Source organism: Anabrus simplex, chromosome 6, assembly GCF_040414725.1.
Source record: "Anabrus simplex isolate iqAnaSimp1 chromosome 6, ASM4041472v1, whole genome shotgun sequence".
Lineage (NCBI taxonomy): Eukaryota > Metazoa > Arthropoda > Insecta > Orthoptera > Tettigoniidae > Anabrus > Anabrus simplex.
Window position 1 is genome coordinate 233,726,403 of NC_090270.1, and position 22,432 is coordinate 233,748,834.

A 22,432-nucleotide genomic window follows, 5' to 3' on the forward strand; every position below is an offset into this window, starting at 1 on the left:
ATTATTATTATTATTATTATTATTATTATTATTATTATTATTATCAATTGATTCGTTTTGCCCAACTAAGGAGCACGTTTGAACTTATTAGCACTTTTTTGTTTATTTTTCTTCTCTTCATCCTCTCGCTGTATTCTTTTTTACGTTCTTCAGTCCATCCTGTATTTAGTCAGATGGGCTTTACAGAAAATTTGTGTTTGTGAATTAAGGTTCTGAATTTTATTCTATCTTGATGATGATTATATTATTATTATTATTATTATTATTATTATTATTATTATTATTATTATTATTATTATTATTATTATTATATAATTGTGGGTATGTTAGGTGGTGTAATACTAACAATATGCTGACGAGTTTCGAACCCGCAATCAAAATCGTCTTCAGAGCAATAACAGAAATGTTCTTGGCAATTGTCACTCAGGGCAGTGTGCCTCTCCCAACGTGGACTTCTTCGTTCTAAACTTTCAATTTCCTTTCGGGGAATCGAACCCACGTCACGTCCTTCCGAATGAACAGAACACGTCTTTACCATCTCCTTTCGACTGCTTGAAGAATTTTAAAATCACAACTCCGGTACCGGTGCTCTGCCAATATGATACCCCAACACCATTCAGATAACAGCAGACTTTTGTTGTTTCCGAATAAATTTCTTTTAGTTGCAAGCTGTGTGTGTTTTGATGTTTTTTTTTACAGTTGTCCATGTCGATATTGTGGGAGTTTACGTGCATTGCCTGTGTCATTGTAGTCTATGTTGTTTTGTTGGCAATCCTTTAACATATTTCTTATGCGGGTGTTGTTGGTGTTTCAGAACGCGGGGCCAGCACTATACACCCGAGGAAGAGCCTAAGTCGTGTTGCGGCGTGGTGGTCACGCAGACTGTCTCCATCCGCTGGTTCATCGTCATGATCGCCTTTGTCGGTATCTGCTGCGCTGTGGTAGGCACAGTGCTAGGGGCTATGAAGGCAAGCGGACGGGAACATCTCACAGTGTCCCTACTTATGATAGGTGAGTACCTTCCTCTTCTTCGCCAATGATATACCAAGAATGTAGAATCTGTCCGTACATTCATTTCTTTTTATTGTGATTTTGAGAAACTTAGCAGTGTTACGAAGAAAGCACTGACTGATATTTTAAAATCGTTTAATCGATGATGACCCAGTCAACACACACACACACACACACACACACACACACACACACACACACACACACACACACACACACACACACACACACACACACACACACACACACACACACACACACACACACACACACAATTATACTTGACAATGAATGACAACAATTCACTAATTACTGGCTATTTACAAAGTATTCTGTCCGTGGGTTTCAAGCCGGCAGTATTTACCTAGAAGGGGCGATCCTGCAGTAAACTTAATTGACAGGTCTCACCTTTTACTAAACAGCATTTAATGGCTCTTTTCTTTGACTAAGAAAAGGCCTATGATACCACATGGCGATATATCCTTTCAGTCCTGCATCAGTGAAGATTCCGAGGTAACTTGCCGGTGTTTATTGCGAATTTTTTGTCCCTCCGTCTATTCCGAGTAGGGAGGGTATAATCGCAATACCACGTTCAGGAAAATGGAGTCCCACAGGGATCGGTTCTTAGTTTCACTCTGTTTGCGATTGCCTTAAACGGCATTGTCGCTGCTCCTGGTTCAGCAGTAATACCGTCGCTATATGTGGACGATTTTGCTCTGCATTATAGCTCGCACAATATCGCAGTCGCAGAGCGACAATTACAGCAAGCTACTTTGTATTAGGAGAGTGGAACGGTGGACCTTAGAACATGGCTTTCGATTTTCAAGCGCAAAGACCTCTGTTGCACACTTTTGCCGGAAGGGCACTCTTCAGTCTCATCCTGAGCTTTTCATAGGGAATGTCGCTCTTCCTGTAGTTGACACTTACCCATTTCTTGGGCTCCTTTTCGATAGCAAATTATCGTGCAAGCCAAACGTGCGGTAGTTAAAAGTGCAATGCACTAAGAAGTTGAATATTTTGAAGTTTCTTAGCGGCACTACTTTGGGGGCTGACCGCACGGTGCTCCTACGATTTCACAGGGCACATATTTTATCCAGTGCAGCATATGGATCAGCAAGACAAAGCGTCCTTGCGAAATTGAATAGCATCCACCACAGCGGGGACCGCTATCTCATCGTCAGATAGTAAAAATTCCTGACCTGGCCGGAAATGGAACCCGGGGCTTCCAGGTATGAGGCAGGAACGCCGCCACCCCTACACCGCGGGGTCGGCTTTGGAAGGCGCAGAAGATATCAATTAAGACAGAATTTTCACTCCCTAGACACATTCCAGTGTAGACTTAGCTCGATGTAACTTCAAAGCTTTTCAGTCTGTCGAACACACGGGTTAAATATAAATATTCTACTACAACATACCTGTAAAAATGCACACTATTAAACAAAGAATGACATTGAATATTGAATTTTCATGACCAGATGGCAATCGAAACCGACTTTCAACCTATTAGGTCCTGTTACTTACATTTATTAGGTGTTGAAGAGATGGTAAGTACAGAATAAAATGGCCAACCAGACACCAGTGGAATCCGAACCCACAACCTCCCGATTTCGCGTCGGTTGCTCTACCAATTGAGCTATGGTGGCCTAGGTCATCTTTGTTCTCTTGGAAAGGATCTAAGCTACAGGTAATGTACGTAATACGACCTAATAGGTTGAAAGTCGGTTTCGATTACAATGTGGTCGTGAAAATTCAATATTCATTGACTTGGCCCATAACGGGCGACTTGAACGCCCTCTACAGTGTGATGGCAGTAGTACCAGACCTGTAGCTTAGACCCTTTCCAAGAGAAAAAAGCTGGCCTAGGCCACCATAGCTCAATTGGTAGAGCAACAGACGCGAAATCGGGAGGTTGTGGGTTTGGATCCCACTGGTGTCCGGTTGGCTATTTTTATTCTGTACTTAACATCTCTTCAACACGTACTAAATGTAGTAACACGACCTAATAGGTTGAAAGTCGGTTTCGAAAAGAAAGACATGTTTCGTTCTTAAAGGAACATCATCAGATTCTGTGAGGCTACACTCAAATATTTAGAAATAATATTTGTGTTTATCTCTTTAACTTAAATTCTAGAACTTATCTTAATAATGTCCTGCTTTGTCTCCACTCCAGCATTAACTGCTTTCGAGAACGAAGCGTCGTTTTTGGTTAATAGTATGTATTTTTATCCGTTGTATAATAATGTTTTTTTTTACAGGTATGTTGTAGGATAATGTTTATATTTAACCTGTGTGTTTGACAGACTGAATATATTCAGAGAAAAGTAATGAGAAGCTTGAAGAAGCCCATGAAATGCATTTTGAGTTTACAAAGACCGAGCTCGATAGCTGCAGTCGCTTAAGTGCGACCAGTATCCAGTATTCGGGAGATAGTAGATTCGAAACCCACTGTCGGCAGCCCTGAAAATGGTTTTCCGTGGTTTCCAATTTTCACACCAGGCAAATACTGGGGTTGTACCTTAATTAAGGCCACGGCCGCTTCCTTCCCACTCCTATCCCTTTCCTGTCCCATCGTCGGCATCAAACGTATCTGTGTCGGTGCGACGTAAAAGCAACTAGCTGACTTCAAAAAGTACTAATAATTAGTTAGTCCAGTGTGAAGAAAATGTGTAGTAATCAAATTGTTTTTGTCCGGGAAATGTATTGAAAACCATGTGAAATATTCGCACGATAGATGAAGTGTAATATTTCACCAGACGGTCTGTACTATGTACTCACAAAATATCTTCGATTTCTTGTGAGTATAACAGTTGGAAAAGAACTGTGCATTATCCTAACACCATACATATTGTTTTGAGACCTTAATTTTGGTGGTGTGCCATTTGAGGCGCCAGTAATAGAGTTAAATAGTGGTATTTAACGCCCACTGGCGGTTCATAATCAAGTACATGTCCATGCATGTTTTAGTATCTGAAATGATCCAGCTGTTTTAATTTACAGTAGTATTTCTTGTCTCTTAGGTTCCTTCCTAAGTGGCATCACTTTAGTTATGAAAAATTCCTGATTTTCATATCATACTCCCTGTTGCAATGTATTAGAATACAAGTTTTCAACAGAATCTGTCATCATTCAGTCTAAATGCTTACAGCGTTTTGATCCAAGTGAAATTAATCTATTACTATTGTTATTATCAGATACTGTTCGCGCCTTCGTATACAGGGAAAATAATTTTGTGGTCATTCATAGAACCGAAAATTATCAAAATTTTCAAGTACATGGTAGATTTCTAAACAGCATGACATTATGGCAAATCTTCCTATCACCATAACCTCAAATTAGTAAGCCTAAAACTCTTTACCTAAAACATGACAAGATACCGTTAAAACTGGAAATGCAGTGCACTGTTTTCCAGTGCTTGTCGTAAAGTAGGACAGACTAGAACCGATGTGCAATACTTAGATTAATTTAGGTATCCAACACAACTTTTGACATCAGTGCATTCTGGCGATAGTTGTGCACGCAGGGTAGAGAAGAGTAATCAATCTGAGCATTATCTTTAGAAACTAAATGTTGTGGGAAAGAAAAATTTATATTTTGTAACAATAATAAATTCATTTGCAGAACTGAATATGTGTCACCCTAACAGGTCTGCACATTCGCTGTCCAACCCAAGTAAATGCATCTATCCACCAAAATAATCTTTAGTTCGTGATTGAAAGAATATTAGTCATACAAGATTAATTTCCCCACTACTACCTGAAATCTGTTTTCAATAATTTCAATATTTAATCTTTATTACTGAGGCCAAGGAAGGAATATTTCTCTGGTCGTGGAATGCTCAAGTTTGTCGCTACTCTCACCCTCTCCCCTCCACCTTAATCACCTCGCTGTTCCGCACGCACTCATCTTGAATTTCAATTGACCTTAACCCTCGCGTACGACTGAACTTAAAATACAGAATATCAATAAAGCGTGGTTAGTATCTTAAGTCTCCTTCACTGAGAAACACAACGGTTCACTTGGTACTAAAGACAGAATAAAGGGTGTGCATTGGTTATGACGAAAACGACTTGTTCCACAATTCTGGTGTAATAAAGAATTTTATTTATTTATTTATTTATTTATTTATTTATTTATTTATTTATTTATTTATTTATTTATTTATTTATTTATTTATTTATTTATTTATTTATTTATTTATTTATTTATTTATTTATTTTGTATGGCGTGACTCAGACTATAGAGCCTGCGACTATGTTAAGTCATAACATTGTAACGTGGCGGGGCTGGCAAATAAACGCAACAACTGGTAGCGTTTAAATTGACTATTTATTAATTACTACTCATTGCTTACATTTTACATATCAGGACCACAACTTACTCTACACAGTACATCCTACTACACCAGTTCACACAATTTCTGCTCTTACTGTTCAGTCACCCTAGTTGTTCACACTCTACCGCATACAAACTATCACAATCACGCTAGCTATACAGTACACATTCACACTGTTCCGCTACTGTCACTTATACTCTAAGGGGCAGTATTATAATAGAGGTTTAAACTGTTGGTTCAGTTTAAACTTCGGTTTATCGGTCAGTCGTGTATTATGAAACTTAATCTTAAGTTTAACTAGAGATTAATTTTACTGCCACTCATCTACCTTTTAAACTGAAGTTTAAGAATGCATAACCTTACAACATGGCAGAAAGAAAGGATCTCGAAGATATTTTTGAAGTGTTTGAAGAAATACTAAGCGATGACGAAGAAGTGGTTCAAATTATTGAACGACCACGGGCACTACGATTTTTCCGAGCAAGGGGACGTCACTTTCATATATGGAATGAAAAATAGTTTTTAAGTAGGTTTATAGGCTAACAAAACAGACTGTCATAACCCTATTTCAGCAAATTGGTGCTAGAACAAAACATGCAACGAAAAGGTATGAATGTAAAAATGACTTTCTGAACTGTTTGAATGTCAAAAGTGTAAGTTTTAGAAAATAAAGTAACTTCCTTCTATTTCAGAAATCATGTTGTAGAACCCCTCAGTCAGCTACTAATAGCATTTCGGTTTTATGCCTCCCGTAATATGATTATTAAAATGGGAGATTTCGTAGGAATTCATAAGGCCACTGTTTCACGGATTATATAAATATTTCTGTACTAATAGCATAACCAATTCGTTTTCCTTACAAGTAAAATTACGGCAACGCTTATTGCTTTTATCCGCCACTTTACCTGCAAGAAGTAAACAAAACATTATCGACAGTCATTTTTTTCTCGCAAGTCACTGCTACCGAGATCGTATATTCCCTTCTACACCTCAGTTTAACTTAGGCCGGCCATTATAAGACTCAACATCGCTTTAAACTCAAGTTACATTTTAACTCAATCTTCAGTTTAAACCCTCATTATAATACCGGCCCTTAGTCAGTTGCACAGTTATTCTCGCAGTACGCTATCACAGTCGCTTAGTTCGCAACTCGCGCACTACACAATCTCACTATTCCGTGTGTCGTACACTGTCCGTACACTCACGGCAGACTTCGTTCACTGTCCTTTGCCGACTTCTCTCACCAGAGACCCGACGTTCACTCACAACAGTTGGACACGAGAGACTCCATTCCTCGACGACAGACATAACACGATGATCACTCACTTCACGGACAGAACTTCCTTCGTTGCACTGTGCTCCTCAGCTCCACTGTCCCACACTCGTCGTCAGTACACACACACTCACTCACTCACTCACTCACTCACTCACTCACTCACTCACTCTCTGCACTGACATCACTCGGTAATCACTGTCCTCTGACTGACCCAGTGCCCCACAGCAGCGCTCTTCAACAGCACTAACTCCCTGACTGAACTCAACCCAAACTGAACTGAAAAACTGAACTCGTCCGGCCTGCCTTAAAAAGGGAGGCCGGCCCTTCGCAAAAGAGAAGTGTCCTGATTCCTCTCGTTTCCTAATGATCTGGGTTCATATTCTAGTTCTTTCTCCCACTGTCGGGAGGCCCCAGTGAGATAACGGGGTTGTGGTAGAGAGGGCTGGCTTTCACGAATATCTCCTGATTGGCTCGTTGCGCGGCGAGTGACGAGGCCTTAACTCGATTACGTCACTCGTCGCTGGGTCCTGGCGAACATGCTTCCCCCCAGCATCTTACAATAAAATGGCGAACACCGTCAAATTACACCTTTCTAACTTATTTCACATTCTGAAACACAAAATATCGGTAACTTATTATAAACTAACGCTATAAGCGTATCATTTATTTCCTACGGTTAATATTTATACGAGAAAATTAAATTACTTGCTATGGACTAACTACTCATATGTAAGTAATGCTTGCAACACCTTCTTTTAAACAGATGTATACTTGGAACGAATGGGTCTAATTTGTATCTTCTTTTTTTCTTTTCTTTTACAATCTGCTTTACGTTGCACCTACACAGATATGTCGTATGCCGACGATGGGATATGAGAGGGCTTTCATTAAGGTATAGCCCCAGAATTTGTCTGGTGTGAAAATGGGAAAGCACAGAAAACCATCTTCAGGGTTGCCGACAGTGGGGTTCGAACCCACTATCTCCCGAATGCAAGCTGATGGCTACGTGATCCAGACCGAGTAGGTGGCCCTGCCAGAAGTTTCTATTGCATATGTCTGCCAGGCCCACTGAAATACACGCACCAACCGACCCTATGAGCGACATTTTAACACCATTCTTAACTTTCATATCGTTAAAGCCAAGGGTGAGACTGAGACAGACAGGGCAATTCGTTCTAGCTCACACTAGAAGACATATTGCCCTGTAACCACTAAGTCTCGCTAGCAAAGGCAGATATCTCAATGAGATAGAAAATTCAAACTTTGCATACATATTCCCTACAGATTATAGTTTTGCTCTAAAATCATAAAACTGTCGAAAGTTTGATGGTAATTCTTTAAGTTACAAGAAAAAGTTCACGATCTCTTCCTTCCTCTCATTTCTGATTCACTCTGTCTCGCTCACATGCTAACACATTGCTCTGACGTCTAACCCATTTTCTGAAACTACAACTCATGTGAGCGCTCTTCTCTGGCGTCTATTGAGTTCAGGGCTGCAGTTATTATTTTCTTTGCAGTTCTGGTTACATACAAAATTGCGGTCTAGCCTTTATGGCATTATTTCTCTTAACTACATTATCTTCGAAGAAATATTGTCAGCCATAAATTTAGCTCTTAGCTGCAATTCTTATAACTTGTAATTCTACGTGCTTACTACGCGCAGTATTGAAAGTTGGCACATGGTGATATTCATTATCCTAGCTATATTCTCTGGAAGAGGTGTGAGAGTATTTATTCTGGATGCACTTCCTTCTGTCGTAGACAGGCTTACAGCTAACACATAATAATGAAAAATAAGTATATTGGTGAAGTGTTTTTTGGATAAATTAAATAGCCAAAGTGAATAATATTATTGATTTACTGTACGTCCCACAAACTACTTCCAACAGTTTTCGGAGACGCTGAGATGCCGGAATTTTGACCCGCAGGAGTTCTTTCACGTGTCAGTAAATCTACCGACACGAGGCTGACATATTTGAGCACCATTAAATACCATCAAACTGAGCAAGGATCAAACCGGACAAGTTGGGATCAGAAGGCCAACGCCCCAACCATCTGAGCCACTCAACCCGGCAGAGACAAATCTATATTGAAGAATAAGAAAATAAATCTGTTACTTCGAGAGACCGTAGCATGGAACGAAATTTACAAAATTTAAGGCTGATTCTTCCATACGTGAGCCCACTGAGTGTTTGGGTACCAGGAAGTGTGCTCGTTGTTTCTGTCGAGTTGGAGAGTTAACTCTCAGCACTTAGCGGTACTTATATGTGAGAGACTGCAGGGGGTAGATTCAAAGAGAAGCTACAGAATCTCTTTTCAAGGTGCAATTTCGGCGTCTCTTCGGGCGAAGATACATTAACGCACAGCAAGAAATATGCGTAAGTAATTAGAGCCCGGGGCTACAATATTTTATTTATAAGGACGGCGCCGATAATTAAAAACAAATGTAACAGCACCAAAACACAATTGGACGAAATTAAACATTATATTGGAACAGGGGAAGCATTCGAATGATTTCCGGTTAATGATTGCCGTAAAACCACACACGTAGTCACCAAACAAGCAATTTAATTTAAAATATATCAACGAGCGTAACGACACGTACTGAGGTGCATTCTGTGTGTTCTCTCACCTGTTCACCGCGTTTCCCTTTACCAGTGTGCAAGCCTGACCTGATAGATCAACATATTTTTGCTTCACTTTTTATACCTGATCTTCTCAGACATAGAACATTGCATTTATCGAGAAGAAAAGAATTCTTCCACCGTACTCGAAGGAAGGGGAATCAAATAGTTTTGCCCAGTTTACTCGCAAAATAGATAGCTAAGAACAGTTAATGGATTTTTACGGGTCTTCTTCGGCACCAGAAAATAATCTCACAATAACATGGACAAGGCCTAATAATTATAGAGGCATAAGTAACCTAAAGCTATCAGAAGAAAGTGCTGGAAATTGTACCTAAATTGACATTAATTACTTACACTAACAGTAAGAACCATCCTCAAACGTTAGATTACTAAATAAATATTATATAAATGTAAGTTTACTAACATATCAGTTTAAATTTTTCAAGATTTAACTTTTAATCATCGTAAATAAATAAATAAAAAATAAATAAATCCTGTATTCGAAGCTCTACGTTCGTCTGGTTACAAGGACTCTCAACAAGCTCTGAGTGAGCTGATGAAGGCCTCATACTTTGTACTTAATGCACCTGTGTATCTATTTCATAATCAAGACCATGAAGAAAATAATTAGATGTTTAGGCAGTAATAGGTTAGAATGCAAACTAATGTGGCTAATAACTGGTGTCGTCTAGCCCGCGCTTCCACACTGTAACGCTAGTAACATAATTTCTAGGGGTTCTGATAAGCCATACCCCTGACATTTATGCAAATCTCATAACAGAACTGTTGTACAGTCTAGAGTATAATTATTCGCTGCAGTAAGTTTGCTTTTTAGGCTATTAATGCCTTGAGATCTGGACTCTAAGGAAAAGAACACCAATCTGAAATTGATCAATACTCAGATATTTGCGATTGTCAGATTTAGCGCTGAGGAATCAACTGTCAAGGCAGCTGACAGGAAAAGGATACAAACATTTATCAGTAGACCTCGGATTTTAGGCAAGAACTTATTTTGTTCCTGAAGAGATAACTTAAAATGAAGTTGTATTTGCACGTTTCATGTATATATAAGGTTAGAAACGGTGGCACTATAGTGCATAATCATTTGCCTATACTTTGTAGAAGGAAAAATGCAAGGGCAAACAAGAACCAGATAGTTAGACTAAATGAAGACCCTAATGAGAAAGTTTCACGATGACGCTATCCAGTGGACAGAGACTTTCAAGCCACGAACCTGCTACGCAGGCGTAGCAGGGGGAGAGGTGATACTCCCACGTGGCGCGTCCCAGGTGGCGGATAGGGGGGTCCTAACCGGCTTGCCGGCGGACTGGAGGGAAATAAAATACCTCTCGCGGACCAAACACACTACCCCCTGCGGGTGGGGGACGCACATGTAGAATACACCCGCGGTATCCCCTGCCTGTCGTAAGAGGCGACTAAAAGGGGCGACCAAGGGCTGACTGAATTAGAACCATGCAACTAATTTTGAAACGTACCATCACGCGGGGAACACCATAGGTTGCCTGTACTTGCGAGTAGTACCACTAAATTCGGTACGAAATAGGTTTGTGATTAGTAGCAGTAAAAGCCTGGCCTGGTGGATTCCAGTACCCGTGCGTCGTACCCATGTGTGCAACACCGCGGGTCTGGGCGTAGCCTGTGAGTTGTACCACTATATGAGCAGCACCGTGGGTCTGCGTTGCCTGTGATTAGTACCCACTATGTGAGGAACACCACGGGAATACCGGCGCCCGTGTTTAGTACACCTAGGTGGTGAACCTTCTCTGTTTGCGTTGACTCTGAGTTTGGCCATTGTGTGAGACACACCATAGGTCTGCGTTACTTGTACGTATTGCAATACTTGTGAGTAGTACCATCTTTTGTGGAACACCGTGAGTCTTCGCTACTTCTGATTAATACCTCAACATGACACATACCATGTTCTATTTTACTCGCGACATGTACCATTCTGTGGGGCCTTAGATGTGGATGTTGCACCCCCTTTAGACACCAAGCATCATTGTGCTTTATAAGTGGTTCCTTGGTCGGTAGTAATGTTATTTTCGATCTGTATTGAGTCCGATCCACTGGTTTTTGTTTGTTTGTTTTGTGTTTTGTTGACCTCCTGTCCATCCATTCATTCTTCATGCCATATTTTATTTTTATTTTGGTCAGTGGATGCCTTTGCAATTTTTGTTCTTTCATTTCGTACCGTTAGGGGCCGATGACCTTCGATGTTAGGCCCCTTAAAACAACAAGCATCATCATCATCATCATCATCGAGACTTTCAAGTTCCGCATGACATGTCAAGGACAGAGATGTGAATCAAGGGTGGCTAGGAAACAACAGATGTGGAAGAAACGATAATGGTTGCTGGTGATAACAGGTGGAAATAATAGTAGGCGGGTACTGGCAACGAATGAGTAAATGCTAAACTGTACACGTGAACTAGATTCGGCCATGAAGTCATGTGAAGTCTCCTGGTAGCGGGCATGGAAGCCAAGAACGCTGGCCGTTACACTCCATTGGCTGCGCAGCAGTCGTCTTGGTATGTGAAGGCCCGTAACGATCTGCATGTGCTACAAGTTAGTTTGGTAGCAGTCAGTCTGTCAGTCAGATTAATTTGTTTGCCTAGCTTTTTTAATTATTTAAAATAACTTATCAAATATTTCCTTCGATAAGTCCATTCATAATTTCCTCTTTCTAGAAAATAATATTTACCCCAATCTGTCCTCTTGAATTCCAAATTTATCTTTCCTACATTTAAAAGCTGTACTCAAGCTTATTCATCTACTAATGTTGTTCCACGCTATCTCGCGATTGACAGCTCGGAACATATCACTTAGTCGAGCAGCTCATCTCCTTACTCCGAAGTCTTCCTAGTCCAAGGTTTGCAACGTTTTAGTAACACTACTCCTTTGTCGGAAATCACCCAGAACAAATCATGCTGCTTTCCTTTGGATCTTTTCCATTTCTCGCATCAAGTAATCCTGGTGTGGGCCGCATACACTGCGGTCTTACCAGAAACTATACGTCCTCTCCTTTACAACCTTACTACAACCCGTATAACTATACGAAGAGACATATAACCTTTATTTACTGTACAACCTCGTTAGTGTGGTTATCCTAACGAAGATCTTTCTTATTTACCACCTAGACACTTAGTAATTCCCATGAGTTATTTTCACCCCACAAACACAGCAATTAAAACTGAGAGGACTTTTCTTCATGGTGGTGGTGGTGGTATTAATAGTAGGAGTATATTTTGAAGATGATGGTGACTGAATGGTTCAAGAACAGTTCTTCTTCTTCTTTTTCTGCTATGATTCTCACACCCTGGGGAGGTTTCAAGTGAGCTATGTCGCACATGTAGACCTGGTCCTGTTTTATGACCGAATGCCCTTCCCAATGCCAACCTAATGTGGCGTGATGTATTCATTTTTGCATGGCTCTGTGGTGGTTGGTAGTGTGGTGAGTTGTGAGTATATGAAGAGATGTACACTGAGGCTAAAACAATTATTGGCTTTACATCCCACTAAATACTTTTACGGTTCTCGGAGACGCCGATGTGCCGGAATTTAGTCCCGTAGGGGTTCTTTAACGTGCCAGTAATTCTACCGACACGAGGCTGATGTATTAGAGCACCTTCAAATACCACCGAGCTGAACCAGGATCGAACCTGCCACGTTGGGGTCATAAGGTCAGCGCTTGAACAGTCTGAGCCACACAAACCGGCGAGGCAAACACAGACACCTATTCCCCGAGCGAGAGGAATTAAGCAGACTGAGTTTAAATCCCCGAATCGGCCGGACATTGTACCCAGAACTCTGTGAACAACGCTGAACATTCCGCCAAGGAGCCCATAGTATACTTACAAAAGCTATAGATGAAAGCTACCTGCATTTTGTCCGAGATATAAATATAGTTTCTTCACGATCTGTGAAATTTCTTACAACGCTATACATCACGCTGTAGTGTGAATGCCGGAAGGACGCCGCTCGTGGCGCCACCTCGCGGGCTAATGGCGCTACTATTGTCTCCATGACAACCAGAACATTAGAGAGTACATTAAGGCAGGGCCATATCCCCTTATGAGGTCGGAGATTCCCCTAAATCACGTTGGGAGCTGCTTTCAACATTTCCAAGACAAGAAAGTGAATTAATTTCTACAGTTGAACTTCAAAGAAAGTTCTTTATAGAATCATCCGCTTTCTATAGATTTTTTCGCAATGATTTAAGTAAAACAAGGCTTGCGATTAGCTCTATTCTCAGGGATGTTTCAGACACTTCTGAAGACGAAATAAAAATAAATGCATCAATCTAGTATAGCTGAGAGACCCCAGTCTACATGTGATAGTCTCAGAATCTGGTATTCGAATTCTGTCGAGGGTAGTATTCGAATGAGAACGTCCTGCCAATTTACTAGTCCATCCAAAAAGACTTTAAAAGAGACGGAAGAGTTAAGGTTCAAGTATGACGAAGAGAAAGGCAGATGGATGATATTCCAAGAGAAGTATGATGATGATGATGATGATGATGATGATACCGGGCGAGTTGGCCGTGCGTGGCTATGAGATTGCATCCGGGAGATAGTGGCTTCGAATCCCACTGTCGGCAGCCCTCAAGATGGTTTTCCGTGTTTTCCCATTTTCACACCAGGCTGTACCTTAAGGCCACGGCCGCTTCCTTCCAACTCCTAGTCCTTTCCTATCCCATCGTCGCCATAAGACCTATCTGTGTCGGTGCGACGTAAAGCCACTAGCAAATAATAATAATAATAATAATAATAATAATAATAATAATAATAATAATAATAATACAATCGTTGCCTGGTGGTGGTGATGAATGTTTCAAGCGGAAGTGCAACTGGACAACCATCCTCTCTTAACTCGAATCAGAAGTGAAAGTGGAAAAGATGGGAACCTTCGAAGAATGAATATATGCACAAAAGAAAGGTAAGGATCATAAAGGGCGTGAAAATGAAATTCCCCTTAGTCTCGCAAACCTAAGCCGTCGTGTTCTGAAGAGAAGAAAAGTTGACCCATGAAAGTCGGATAGGAAAGATTGAAGTAAGGATGCTGGCTCGAGCGGAAGCAATGCTGGACTCTGATCGGAGCCCGGTAATCAACTACCCACGCTCCCAAGTTGAGTGCTCTTGGATGATCCGCTTTTAGTCAGACCTTTTGGACTCCCTCTTCCTGCCGGTCTTCCAGCATTCCCGCCCATCAGAGTGACGTATTACATGGCCGATCATACTGTTGGCTTTCGAGACCGGGGTCACTATCTCACCGTCAGCGAGCTACTCAAATGTAATCACGAAGACTGAGTGGACCACGAACCAGTCCTCAGATACAGGTAAAAATCCCTGGCCTGGCCGGGAAACGAACCCTTGGCCTCCGGTAGGAGGCAGGTGTGCTAACCCTAGACCACGGGGCTGACTCTGTGATCACGAGGAGGGGCTTTAAATGAATTCGAGTTTAGAATATTACAGATCATCGATCCGAATTCATATCTTCTCAGTTCCTATCCGCCTGTGGGTGATGGCGGTAGAATAATACCTACGGTATCCCCTGCCTGTCATAATAGGCAATGAAAGGTGCCGCGGATTATCTTAACTTGGCATCGTGGGTTGACGACCACGGGGCCCTCAGCTGAGTCGCTGCATTGCTTCCACTTCCTCGTGCCAGGCTTCTTACTTTCATCTATCCTATTCGATCTCCCTTGGTCAACCCTTGTTCTTTTCTGACCCCGACGCTATTAGAGCATTCGACGCCTAGGGAGTCTTTCATTTTCACGCCCTTCGTGGCCCTTGTCTTTCTTTGGACGGTGTCTTCATTTTTCGAAATGTCGGATCCCTTCCTTTTTTCTCTCTGATTAGTGTTATATTGAGGATGACTGCTCAGTCCTACTTCCTCTTAAAATAATAATCACCACCATCTCAGTTCCCAGATGAGTGTAATAACAGTTTGTGTTGAATGAACATTAGAGTTCAAGGAAAATCGCCAACATTTACAACTCATTTCTATCTCGAGGTAATCAGTTCAATGAAGTGAAGTAATTTCCTATTTTCTCACATCCCTGCTGATGCACGTAATGAATGAGCCAATGATGTTGGTGATGCTTATTTCACGGAAACAACAGCAGGATGGTTTAGTTCAGTAGCTGGGTCGTGACACACGGTGAGTTCGGAAATCGATGGGGCAGGAGATGGCTCAACATAACCGCATAAGCTTTTATTAGAAGCGGGACCAGGTAGAGAGCTGTGTCCAGTATCGGCTCTGCTTCGCTTCATTTGCTGCTGCAGTAATAGCTGCTGGCAGTCGCTTATTCTGCCTGCTAAAGCTATAACCACAAGGTGCAAACAAAACTTGAACATGGGAAAGCCAAGCTGCCGGAACCTTGCCCTGCAGGAATTCTTTTAACTTGCCAATAAATCTACCGACACGAGGCAAACCACCGGACTGAGCCGGGATCGAACCCGCCAACTTGCGCTGAGAAGGCCTGTGCCTACTCAGCGCGGTCATAGGAGAAGAGAATTTCTCTAGACCATTTTAAACAAAGACTGGCTCGTACAACTCTGAACGTTTTAGGACTAGAAAATTGTTGACATGTATTGTTCCATGTAAGGGATCTGGGACATGTTGCATAGCGCTGATGGTTAAGCAAATGCTGCCCGCACATAAAATATTTCAAATAGTAAGTCACATCCCTCTGATTCAGAATTCACGCCAGACTCGGGTCCCGAGGTTACGATCACGATATCAAGACACGTAAAACTATAAAATTGTTTGCTGTAAACTAAATGTCTCATCCATTGCTATCGGCTTTGAGAGTGCCGTCATTTTGCCGTGGGAAGGTAAGAAGAAGAAGAAGAAGAAGAAGAAGAAGAAGAAGAAGAAGAAGAAGAAGAAGAAGAAGAAGAATTGCTTTACGTCCCACTAACTATTGATACGGTTTTCGGAGACGCCGAGGTGCCGGAATTTATTCCCGCAGGAGCCCTTTTACGTGCCAGGAAACCTACCGACAGGAGGCTGATGTATTTGAGAACCTTCAAATACCACCGAACTGAACCAGGATCGAACCTGCCAAGTTGTGATCAGAGGGCCAGCGTCTTAATCGTCTGAGCCACTCAGCCCTGCCTATGCAAAGGTGTTATTTAACATTTCAGTAAAACTATATCTCTAAGTTGAGTACTCCTAATTGACAACTGTCTCTTTCGGGTCTCGAACCCGGAACCCTGAGCCTATCTTGCAGTATCAACATTAGAAAGAGAAATAAAATAAACTTCGATAAAAAAATGATTGATCGACCATGGGGCCAGCCCCTTGGTGTAGGCCTAGCGTGCGTACCTCTTACGCCAAGGTACCGTGTTCGATTCTTGGCCATTCTAAATATGGCTGAGAGCTGGAAGGAAGAGTGTCCTCTCGGCCTCGTGAATGCAACTAAGTAGCTGTCTGATATGAGAGGATGCGAATCCGGTCACGAAAGCAAACCAGAACAGCCGACCATATAGTAATCCTTTATCTGGACACCAGCCACCTTGGCAGGCCAAGTCCCTTTAATGTGCTACGGGTTTGCTTGCATTTTGTAATTTTACTGGTTGGTAAAAAAAAAAAGAATCTTTTACGTACGATCATGGCTTCCATTCCATCCAAGTGGGTAGATATTTAAAATCTGGAAAATTCATAGAACGTCGTAACCTTCATGTCCCCAGTCAAAGAACTCTGTTGAGTGTTCGGTAGGAATAATTATCTCGGAGTGCAAATTCTCCTATACAAAGTTTTCGTTTTCTTTCTAAGAGCACTGGCTGTGGTTAACTACAATGGTGACGCCAGTTTTTAACGGTAGAACGTTAAAATTGGCTCCCAGTCGTTCAGGTGGCGTTAACCTCAAAAATTGGCGCCGAATCCAATTGCGATAAATTACTGACAGCTCGTCAGTCTGCTGTTTTCAATTAGTTTATTCTCATGTTGGATATTTCTCCACCCAGATGTTTTATTCGTAAGGCGAACTCGTCGTGTGGAGAAACATTGATAGAGGTTTATACGAAGTCACGTAAAAAGGTAACATTACAAGCACACTCCTGCCGTGACCGCGCTAGAGCGCCTGAACGGCATTCGATCGCTTTCTTGCAGCACTCAATAGTGTTGCGGGTAGCCTAACTCAAGTTCACTGCGGTATCTGACGTGCAACCAGGGGTTTACAAGGCACATAAGGCGTGCGAATGTTAAGGGCGAACTCAACAACTGCATGTTTTGAGGAAGAAGGGTTGACATTATTTCATTTTGGTGAACTCAACAAAAGACTACTTTAATGTACTTTATTCTCATGAAATTATTTATTTAGGATGCAGATGTAAAACAGAATATTTCAGGAGTAGGTGCACTCGAAAACATACAGCGCTTACGTAAACAAGAAGGGGGGCTGCTGAATGCGTCCTTCGTACTCGCAGCTACACCGTTCATGATCTGTGCTCGATGTTCTTCTATGCTTATTACCACAAGTAGTGTGAATTCAATGAAGTTGACTCGCTTTTCTGTTCTCCACGACTCATAATTTAAACAAATGAAATAAGAAATGTGTCGTACCATGTCGAGTTCCTCCTCTATCTTCGCAGCGCCTCATGTGTACGTAGTACGGTACAAAAACGGCTAACTTAACCAAGGAAAGATCAAAAGAGTCAAGTATTTGAAGCCTCTAATCTTGATACCAGTATCTTATTCGTAATTGCACAAGGAAGCGTGCGCGGAAAATTGTGTGGCGTTCTGTTGTTTTTATTAGATTCAAACTGGACACCAAATGACTATTAAATAAGAAGTGAATATAAAGTGACAGTTATAAGTCTGGCATTAAAATATCTAATATAATTATACAAGTCTGAATACTATTAATTATTGCATTGTTGCTCTAAGAGATACTAAAATGTACAGAAAAAAAGAACAAAAGAGAAGAGAAAGACTTAAGTTAGAGAATGGGTTCGCAGGCGAGAACTGAAGACCCTCCTGAAAGAATTGGCTTCAGACGGTCTCCTTTTTTATAGGAACCGACAGCTCTTCCCGGAATACGGTTTTTAAAATTCTGGTATAAAATTGTAATGTTTATTTCAACAAAGTCTTAGTCTTTCAGTTTTAGGACGAAGCTTTCAACATAAATTCCCAATTTTTTCTCTTCACATAGTCACTGTGCTGGACATTCCATCACACTTCATATTTTTCGTACAACAGTAGCCCTAATGCGTCTCCATTTCTTTCATTAGTTTATGCAAATACGTTGCCTTTAACGAGCCGGCCCCGTAGTGTAGGGGTAGCATGCCTGCCTCTCGTCTGGAGGCCCCGGGCTCGATTCCCGGCCAGGTCAGGAATTTTTCTCTCGACCTGAGGGCTGGTTCGAGGTCCACTCAGCCTACGTGATTAGAATTGAGGAGCTATCTGACGGTGAGATGGCGGCCCCGGTCTCGAAAGCCCAGAATAACGGCCGAGAAGATGCGTCGTGCTGACCACACGACCCCTCGTAATCTGCAAGCTTTCGGGCTGGGCAGCGATCGCTGGGCAGGCCAAGGCCATTTCAAGGGCAGTAAGTGCCGTGGTTGTTTTTGGTTTGGTTACCTTTAACGTTTCGGTCCATATCTAGGGTATATCATTTGTACTTGTCGGCCCCGTGGTCTAAGGAGACCGTCGTTTCGATTCCCAGCAGTGTCACAGATTTCGACGTGGATTTCTCGTGGATCAATGAGGTCCACTCAGCCTACGAGAAAACAATTGTGGAGCTATCTGACGGCGAAATAGTGGCCCCGATCTAGAAAGTCGCGAATAACAGCCGGGAGGATTCGTTACGCTGACCACTCGTCACATCATAGTCTGCAGGCCTCCAGGATAAACAGCGGTCGCTTGGTAGATCAAGCCCATCGGAGTCAGAGCAACACGTATCAGTTTGTTAGGTTTTAATTTTTACTGAATTTCTTCTAAATCCGTTTATTTATTCGAGTGTATTACGGCAAGTTGTTATTTGTTGCTTTTTCGTGTACAAGTACGAATAACTAACCCATAGTGACTCGCCTATTTAATGGGTATATTTGTGATTATTTCTCTAGGGGTTTTTCTTTTTCCCCTTCTTCAAGTGTCCCCACACTTAAAACTCAGATGGGCCATGCGGTTAGGAGCGCGCAGCTGTGAGCTTGCATTCGGGAAATAGTGGGGTTCGAAACCCACTGTCGGCAGCCCTGAAGATGGTTTTACGTGGTTTCCCATTTTCATATCAAGAAAATGCTGGGGCTGTACCTTAATTACGGCCACAGCCGCTTCCTTCCCACTCCTAGCCTTTTCCTATTCCATCGTCGCCATAAGACCTATCTGTGTCGGTGTGACATAAAAGTAACTTGTAAAAGAAAGTCAGATGGGCTGACGTCAAGAAAATGAGGTTGCATTGTAGCAGGAGGGCGCGCTTTTGAACAGTTTTTGTAAAGGATTGAAATTAATTCAAAATATAATGGTTTCATTCTCAGCTACCTCAATTCTTTAATAAAACATTTGTGTAGGTCTTTTCTATTATCCCTTGAAAGTTGAGTATTGAATTTTGCTTCACCTAGTATAATGCAGTAAGAAACGTGTATAATAATAAATATCTAATAGGTATATTTTGGTGTTTCTCGAAGAGAAGACTGATTTTCTAGAACAACTTTTTAAATAATGGTTTAACGTTTAACAGACACATGTTTTCTAGAACTCTTTATCATTTGTTACTGATAGATAGTCTCGGGGTCTTCTTCTTTCTAGCGTTATTCGGCACTTTATATATTCTTGCTCAGATTTATGGCGGGATGCCCTTCCCGACACGACGATGTATGAACTATTGTGTGTATTTTTCGTGATTAGTAGTGTGGTGCGATGTTTGTGTATTGAAACGAACACAAACACCCAGTCCCCGAACCAGAGGAATTTACAGTACGCATTTAAAATCCACGGAATCAAATCCGAGGCCCTCTTAACCGCAGCCAAAGACCCAGACATAGTCTCTGAGTATTCTCCTTCCTTATTTCCTTTAATTCCTAAGTGTAACATAAGACCTCGACGAAATTTCTCCAGCTTGTTCAATCTAAAATCCGACCGGTATAAATTTCGTCTGGTTTCTGTAATAAGTTTGTTTCGGGTATGCGACCTTTTGGCCCACAACACCCTAGTACTGTGGAGGACCTTCCTACTGTCTGCACTAAACCGTAGAATTTTTCTGTAGGAGTTATCTTCCTTAGCCTTTAAAGATCTCTCTTTACCAAAAGACAGTGTTTTCTTCCCTGTTTGACCCGAAGAAGAAATTCGACGTTTATTTTTCACTCGTACCCACAGAAAGCACTAATCGGTTGTTGCTGATGAATGAGAAATTGTTGCAAGAAAGCAACAGTCAACTTGTGATCAAACGAGAGCAAGATGTAAAAATTTTTATCACTGATTCCCCCGCCCCCTCCACATTGATATTTCTTTTTCTTTTCTTTTTTCCCATAACACTGGTGCTCATTGCTCATAGACACCTCTATGACTAAAGTAAAGCGTACGACATGTGGGACCAGGCAGGCACCTTGCTACGTCACACACAAGTATAGTATCCTAGCGACGTTGGCCGCACAGTGGAGAGCTCTCGAGAACGCTGTGTTTGAGCGACTAACGAGCCGCAAAATTAATTACATCTCGAGCATTCTCTCATCTTCAAAATGACGCTAATATCAAACGGTACACTTCTCCTTAATTAAAATTAAAAGCCAGAGATATTTCATATGACACTTTCACTTCCTTGCGGAGCTCAGCTCAGTTCGATAATTACCTCACACTAGGGGCGCACAACTGTGATAACAGGGCCCCAGCTGAGTATGACATTGTCCCCACTAACGTGTCTCCTATCTGACCTGCCGTAAATCTTATTGTCCTCCGGCCGAAAACATCGCACCAAAAAGAGTAATGGTGGTGGTTATTGTTTTGGGGAAACAAAGCGAGATAATCAAGTATTAACGTTAATTGTAGAAGTAAGAAGAATGGAGGTATCGGGCAAAGAAAGAACTATGAAGAGCCTGAAATTGGAAGACTCCCTAGGCCTCGCAAACCTAGTGCCTTTCCGGTTGGAACAGAACAAGAGTTGACCGATTGGAATTAGTGCCACACTAAGCTAGTGGGCCTCTTGGTCACCAGCCCACACTGAATCTCGTGTCCACCAACCCACACTCAGCTAGTGGACCTCGTAGTCACCAGCCCACACTGAACCTCGTGTCCACCAACGCACACTCAGCTAGTGGACCTCGTAGTCACTAGCCCACATTCAGCTAGTGGACCTCGTAGTCACCAACCCACACTCAGCTAGTGGACCTCGTAGTCACCAGCCCACACTGAACCTCGTGTCCACCAACGCACACTCAGCTAGTGAACCTCGTAGTCACCAGCCCACACTGAACCTCGTGTCCACCAACGCACACTCAGCTAGTGGACCTCGTAGTCACTAGCCCACATTCAGCTAGTGGACCTCGTGTCCACCAACGCACACTCAGCTAGTGAACCTCGTAGTCACCAACCCACACTGAACCTCGTGTCCACCAACGCACACTCAGCTAGTGAACCTCGTAGTCACCAGCCCACACTGAACCTCGTGTCCACCAACGCACACTCAGCTAGTGGACCTCGTAGTCACTAGCCCACATTCAGCTAGTGGACCTCGTAGTCACCAACCCACACTCAGCTAGTGAACCTCGTAGTCACCAGCCCACACTGAACCTCGTGTCCACCAACGCACACTCAGCTAGTGGACCTCGTAGTCACTAGCCCACATTCAGCTAGTGGACCTCGTGTCCACCAACGCACACTCAGCTAGTGAACCTCGTAGTCACCAACCCACACTCAGCTAGTGAACCTCGTAGTCACCAGCCCACATTCAGCTAGTGGACCTCGTAGTCACCAACCCACATTCATCTAGTGGACCTCGTAGTCACCAGCCCACATTCAGCTAGTGGACCTCGTAGTCACCAGCCCACATTCAGCTACTGGACCTCGTAGTCACCAGCCCACATTCAGCTACTGGACCTCGTAGTCACCAACCCACACTGAACCTCGTGTCCACCAACACACACTCAGCTAGTGAACCTCGTAGTCACCAACCCACATTCATCTAGTGGATCTCGTAGTCACCAACCCACACTCAGCTAGTGGACC

General features: G+C 42.3%; 1 protein-coding gene across 1 annotated transcript in view; it reads left to right on the top strand.

The window, feature by feature from the left end:
* Window positions 1-818: 818 nt before the first annotated feature.
* LOC136876374 (uncharacterized) overlaps window positions 819-22,432 on the top strand; it is a 114,610-nt gene continuing 92,996 nt past the window's right edge. Inside the window, exon 1 of the mRNA XM_067150266.2 lies at window positions 819-1,011. Coding sequence (XP_067006367.1) covers window positions 909-1,011 — 103 coding nt within the window. The 5' untranslated portion in view covers window positions 819-908. The remainder of the gene's footprint in view (window positions 1,012-22,432) is intronic.